Consider the following 6,708-nt stretch of genomic DNA (forward strand, 5'->3'; position numbering starts at 1 on the left):
GTGCAACTGGGCACCATGATGTGTGCAACTGAAGTGACACACCTAGTTGCATGGGGAGTTGGGGCAGGTAATTACCTGGGTTATGAGCCCCCTAAGTACTGCCTGCAGGGCCATTGGGAGGAGCACGCGGGGCACTGTTTGTTGGGTTGGGCGGGGGAGGAGGTGGCGGAGCATGCCGTGTAGGGCCTGGAGGTGGAGGAGGTCCTCGAGGGTTGCCATCATCTGATGGCCCCATAGCACCAGTCGGTTTTTTCTTTTTCTTGGACTTGTTCAGGTGGCTGATCTCGGTACGTGCTCCGCGCATATGCTTGTATACAATGGCCTGTGCTGCATCAGAGCCACTTGCAAACTTGGCTAGTTTCCGAAAATCGTATATCATGTTTCTCTCCCTTATCTGCTTTTTTGATTGAGGAGGCATTTCATCTGGTTGCTCATACCCGGTCCCTGTCGCACTAGGGACAGTAGTAGGTGTCCACCGTCTTAGCGTGTACCTTTATGGTATGACATCAACTCCAAGATGGGTGAACACCTTGGGGATGTGGCAACAGAGCATGCGCTCCTGGTCCATTTTGCAGCACTCACACAAATAGGAACCCTCAGCCACCCTTGCCTGCACCAAGTAGTTTCGAGAACCATATTTGGCAACAAATTCTTGGTTCGGTCTGAGCTCAAAAAGGTCAGCACTAACTTGGAACGCATTATAACGTCCAATCAGCTCAAACTCTTCTCAGAACTTGCGGTAAAGGTCCCTAGTGTAGGTTTCGTAAGCTTGCCTCTCTATTGGGAAGTTGGACCATAGCTCAATCTCAAGGTGTTCTGTCCTATAATCATTGCAGCCTTCTTTGTCAAGGATGTGGTTCTGATTTTTTTCATATTGTTTGGCAAAGTTCAGCATTGAGTTCTGTGGGTTCACATATCTTTTTAGAATGGCGTTGAACCCCTCACTACGCTGTGTAGACTGCAGGAAGGGGAAGAACCTGTGTTTGAAGTAGCATGGCACCCAAGTTGACTTGTATTCGTACAACTTCTCAAAGTGTGTGTGTGTGTGTGTCATAGCCTCGTACTTCATCATTAACCCAGCCCAATTCTGCTCAAACTCGTCTATAGTGAAGCTGAAGTCAACACAGTAGTTGAAATCATCAGAGAGCCCTGGATTCCGGCACAATAGCCAACCAACTTTTTCTTGAGCCTTTTTCATGATGTGCCATCGACAATAGCGATGCACCATGGTTGGAAAGATGCTCTGTATTGACTGCCTCATTGCACCATCCTGATCGGTTATAAAGTTGTCAGGAGGTTTGCCATCCATAGCCTCTAGGAATGCTCGGAAGACCCAATCAAAGCTCGATGCCAACTCATGCCTCACAAATGTGCAACCCAGCATGAAAGATTGGCCATGTCGGTTTATTCCGATGAAGGGCGCGAACGGCATATTGTACATGTTGGTCATGTAGGTGGTGTCAAACGATATGCAATCGTGGTACGCCTCCGCATAAGCTTTTCGAGCTAAGCCATCCACCCAAAATATGTTGACAACTCTGTCCTCTTCATCATATTTTACCTTATAGAAGAAGTCTGGATCGTTTTTTTGTATATCCTTGTAGTGCGCAATTGTCTCAATCATGTCACCCTCCTTTGTGTCATCTCTACGGAAACTTGTACACAGATTTGTTATTTCCTTTGGTCCGAACGGCACCATCATCTCAGATCCATAGAACTCTGCCATTACATGCATCATACGTCCTGCATAATACAAAAAGAAACAATATATCTTTTTTTAGTCGCACGAATGCACATATCCAGCTGCACAGTAATATGACATGTGTTGGCACAGAAGATAGTTGTAGGAAATGGACGACCAGCTGCACCTTTTAAAAAAAACTTTCAGTTTGCACACAGGACATTATGTAGTTGCACAGTGAAGGTAATCTAGTTGCACATGACATTATGTAGTTGCACAGTGAAGGTAATCTAGTTTCACACTTAAGGCATTTTAGTTGCACACCAGTACCATAACAGTTGCACACTGGACTGCCTAGAGGGAAACTTAATTCTGTAAGGGATATAGAAACACACATGTAGTCAAGTTGCAGTTATACAAGATGCGCAAAAACTCTTTTTCATCAGGAGAGATGCCTTGGTGGGATCTCAAGTATTTGGACAACGAAGGTTTGTTCACCAGCGGATGATTGTGGTCACGAACAAAGTGCATCACCTGCCGTCGCCCATCTATCAGCTTCACCAACATTTTTGCCTTGCATTGAGTCTGCTTTATTGTCTCGCGTTTATGCTTCTTCTTTTTCTTACTAGTACCAGCCTCCTCTTCAGCAAATATTGGAGGTTCATCTTCCATCTCCTCATCACTGTCAATAGGTTTTGGATCTGGTATAGGGTCCAGGACAGGAGGAGCCTCAGCTCCTCCATCACCAGCTTTTGGCTTCTTGTACTTGTTGCAGCAAAACTGTTGTTTTACCAATACATTTATGCGAGCTGTCTGCCTAGAGGTGTTCATTTTTACAGAGAAACCCGTCCGTAGGGCGTAGCCATTGTAGTGATCCTTAGCAATTTGAAGGCTGTCAAACCTCATGCCAACATAGGGTTCCATCGGCTGAGAACCAGCCTCATCTTCTCCTTCTTCTCCTTGCACAGCACCGTCAATAGCACCAGCTCCAAGCTCAGTCCTGGTTGGACCAGGAACATTGGTCGCGGTGCCCGTGTCGTCACAGTATGGCTCCCTAACTGCAAAGACACCACTACAGGGGCACCACGAGTTGATGACTGCCCTGCCACATTGTCATGGCCCATAGGGTTAGCCCCACGACTTGTCTGCATGTAGTAAACAGAGCACCCATTTTCTGTCCAATTTCCTTGTGATATGCTAGGTTGCTGCTGATCCATACCATGAGGAAGCTCATTGAGATCAGGAGGCAACTCATTGAGATCAAGCATATTTTCCCTTTTTTTGGCTGCTGCCACACATCCCCTGCATATAAAAAAGAAGGAAGTGATGTCATCAGTTTAATCATGAAAGAGTGTTTTCAAACAACCTAAAAGCTTATTAAATAGCCAGTTGCACACCATTATGACAATCTTAGTTCCAAAAGCAACATGTCTATAGCAGAATCTTTATTATAACAGGTATGGTTTTTTTGTTTGCACAGAGTTGTTATGTTAGTTGCACAGTTTGCAGTAAATAGCTGGCAAGAACATGACTTTTTTTACTATAGAGTTTTCCTAACTTTTTCCTCTGTTTGTTGCAATGATCCGCATGTTTTCTGTTTGGCAAGGAGCTGAATCAGATTTTTCTGCACATAATTTGATGCCACAATTGAGATGGGGGAATCCAGGTGAAAGAAGAAAGAAGAATTGCATGACAGATTATAGATATATGTTTTTCATCGCCGTTTCTGTTTTTACTTCTAGTATATTGAACATATTTTTTGCACAATAGCTTTGCAATAGGTGTGGGGCCAGAATATATGTGTGGGACAAGAATATATGTGTGACTTTTTTAATATGGGTTGTGGTTTCATTATCTATGTACACAAATTTTCTTGTGTTTTCGCTGTCGTACTACAGATTTTTGGTTTTGGCTAGAATAGATGTCTCAGTTGGCCAGGATGCATATTTTCAGTTGGTCAGCATGCATGTTCAGTTGGACAGTCAATGTGTTCAGTTGGCTAGAATAGATGTTTCAGTTGGCCAGGATGCATATTCAGTTGGCCAGCATGCATGTTCAGTTGGCCAGGATACATGTTTTTATTGCACATATACTTCAGGTTTTCTATAGTGTTCACTCAGAATATATGTTCAGGATACATGTTCAGTTTGCCTAGCATGCATGCTGAGTTGCCAGAATACAGGTTCAGTTGGCTGGGATGCATGTTCAGTTGCACACTTATGCATTTTCTGTTGGCTACAATGCATGTTTAGGTTTTGGCTACAATGCATGTTGAGTTGGCTAGAATCATGTTTCAGTTGGCCAGAGAACTTGCTTTAGTTGGCTTGTTTAACACATCTAGGTGGGGGAAACTTGGTTGGCATGCATGTTAGAAAAATGTTCAGTAAAGTTGGTCTCAAACCATGTTTAGTGTGCAACTAGGAAGCTGTGCAACTAAACCTAATGACTTGTGTTTAGTTGCCCAAACTAGGAAATAGTAGGCTTCTATCCATGGTTAGTTGCACAGTACTTCGTGGTACTTGTTTTCAGTTGCAGATATGACACTCATGGGGGGGAGAGGGTGGGGTTATGTGCTAGATCCACCACTTTTTGAAGCAGCTTCTCCATGGATTTTTGCTAGATCCATGGAGAAGGGGGTTGACATATTGTAACACCCACGATGCGGCTATATCTCTCACGTGTCGAGGCACGACTTAGAGGCATAACCGCATTGTAGGTTTTTTCGCAAGAAGGGTCATCTTCACACAATCCCATGTAATGAACAAGAATGGGATAAAGAGTTGGCTTACAATCGCCACTTCACACAATACATAAATAAATTCATACATCATTCAAGATACACACATAAACCGACTACGGTCAAATCCAAATAAAAAGAAGATAACCCCAAATGCTAGGACCCCGATCGTCCCAACTAGGCTCCACTACTGATCATCAGGAAACGAAACATAGTAACGACCAAGTTCTTCATCAAGCTCCCACTTGAGCTCGGTTGCGTCATCTGCACTGGTATCATCGGCACCTGCAACTGTTTGGAAGTATCTGGTGAGTCACGAGGACTCAGCAATCTCACACCCGCGAGATCAAGACTATTTAAGCTTATGCGTAGGATGGGGTAGTGAGGTGGAGCTGCAGCGAGCACTAAGCAAATATGGTGGCTAACATACGCAAATAAGAGCGAGAAGAGAAGCAACGCAACGGTCGTGAACTAGAAGTGATCAAGAAGTGATCCTGAAACTACTTACATTCAAGCATAACACAAGAACCGTGTTCACTTCCCGGACTCCGCCGAAAAGAGACCATCACGGCTACACACGCGGTTGTTGTATTTTAATTAAGTGAAGTGTCAAGTTCTCTCCAACCGAACATTAACAAATTCCCATCTGCCCCATAACCGCGGGCACGGCTCTCGAAAGTTTATACCCTGCAGGGGTGTCCCAACTTAGCCCATCACAAGCTCTCATGGTCAACGAAGGATATTCCTTCTCCCGAGAAGACCCGGCCAGTCTTGGAATCCCGGTTACAAGACTTTTCGACAATGGTAAAACAAGACTAGCAAAGCTGCGCGATGTGCCGACAAATCCCGATAGGAGTCGCACGTATCTCGTTCTCAGGGCACACCGGATAGGTCAAGCTATGAGTAAAACCAGGCCTCGAGTTGCCCCGAGGTGGCCCCGCAGGCTGCCCGTTTCGGACCAACACTCAGAGGAGCACTGGCCCGTGGGGGTTTAAAATAAAGATGACCCTTGAGTCTGCAGAACCCAAGGGAAAAAGGCTTAGGTGGCAAATGTTAAAACCAAGGTTGGGCCTTGCTGGAGGAGTTTTATTCAAAGCGAACTGTCAAGGGGGTCCCATAAATCCCCAACCGCGTAAGGAACGCAAAATGAAGGAACATAACACCGGTATGACGGAAACTAGGGCGGCAAGAGTGGAATAAAACACCAGGCAAAAGGCCGAGCCTTCCACCCTTTACCAAGTATATAGATGCATTAATTTAAATAAGAGATATTCTGATATCCCAACATATCCGTGTTCCAACATGGAACCAGCTTCAACTTCACCTGCAACTAGCAACGCTATAAGAGGGACTGAGCAAAAGCGGTAACATAGCCAAACAACGGTTTGCTAGGAAGGAAGGTTAGAGGCTTGACATGGCAATATGGGAGGCATGATATAGCAAGTGGTAGGTAGCGCGGCATAGCAAAAGAGCGAACAACTAGCAACCAAAGATAGAAGTGATTTCGAGGGTATGGTCATCTTGCCTGAAATTCCGATAGGAAGAAGATCAAGTCCATGAAGAAGACAAACGGACGTAGTCGAACGAATCCTCACAACTCCGGAACGAAACTGAAGCTAACGAGAGGAGCAAACCAGAAAGAAGCAAACAACAAGGTAAACAACCATCACATAAACATGGCATGATGCACAATCAACAAGTATGATGCATGTCCGATTTAATGACTCATGGCATGGAAAAGTGCAACAAACAACACTACAAATTAAGTGGAGCTCAATATGCAACGATTTGCATATTGACGAAACACCACATTCAAATATTTAGTTCACTCTTGTTTAGGTACTCATCAATATTAAATGTTGTTAAACATGGCAAGAGGTGAAGCATAAGTAAACTAACTATTTAGGCAAGTTTAAATGAGGCCGGAACAACAAACAACAATTCCGGAAAATCCTCATATGCATATTTTGGAATTGGTACTATTCTGCCCTAAACCATATTTTAGAGTTGTTAAACATGCAAAGTAATGCCACCATGTTAAACTATGCATTTTCTACCCCATTTACATATAAAGTTTATTAATTTCGGAGCTACGGTTAATTAGCTATGAAATAAATCAATTTAACATGGCATTTGAGCAAAATAATAGCAAACAGCAAGTTACGCATTTTAAACATGGATGAAAGCATCATAATATGAAACTAGATGAAATTCTAAGCATTTTACATACTTAAATTGTTTTAATCCGATGCACAGTTGTGGAGTTATTATATGCATGATGTTGAGGGTT

General features: G+C 43.8%; 1 protein-coding gene across 1 annotated transcript; it reads right to left on the bottom strand.

Annotated features, from left to right (window-relative positions):
* Positions 1–727: 727 nt before the first annotated feature.
* LOC141027290 (protein FAR1-RELATED SEQUENCE 5-like) lies at positions 728–2,915 on the bottom strand. Its single transcript, XM_073504280.1, has 3 exons — positions 2,849–2,915; positions 2,314–2,739; positions 728–1,743 (listed from the first exon to the last, which is right to left on the bottom strand). The coding sequence occupies exons 1-3, from the start codon at positions 2,913–2,915 to the stop codon at positions 728–730; spliced, it is 1,509 nt and encodes a 502-aa protein (XP_073360381.1).
* Between the last annotated feature and the right edge of the window lie 3,793 nt (positions 2,916–6,708).

Source organism: Aegilops tauschii, chromosome 7 (genome assembly GCF_002575655.3).
Source record: "Aegilops tauschii subsp. strangulata cultivar AL8/78 chromosome 7, Aet v6.0, whole genome shotgun sequence".
Classification (NCBI taxonomy): domain Eukaryota; kingdom Viridiplantae; phylum Streptophyta; class Magnoliopsida; order Poales; family Poaceae; genus Aegilops; species Aegilops tauschii.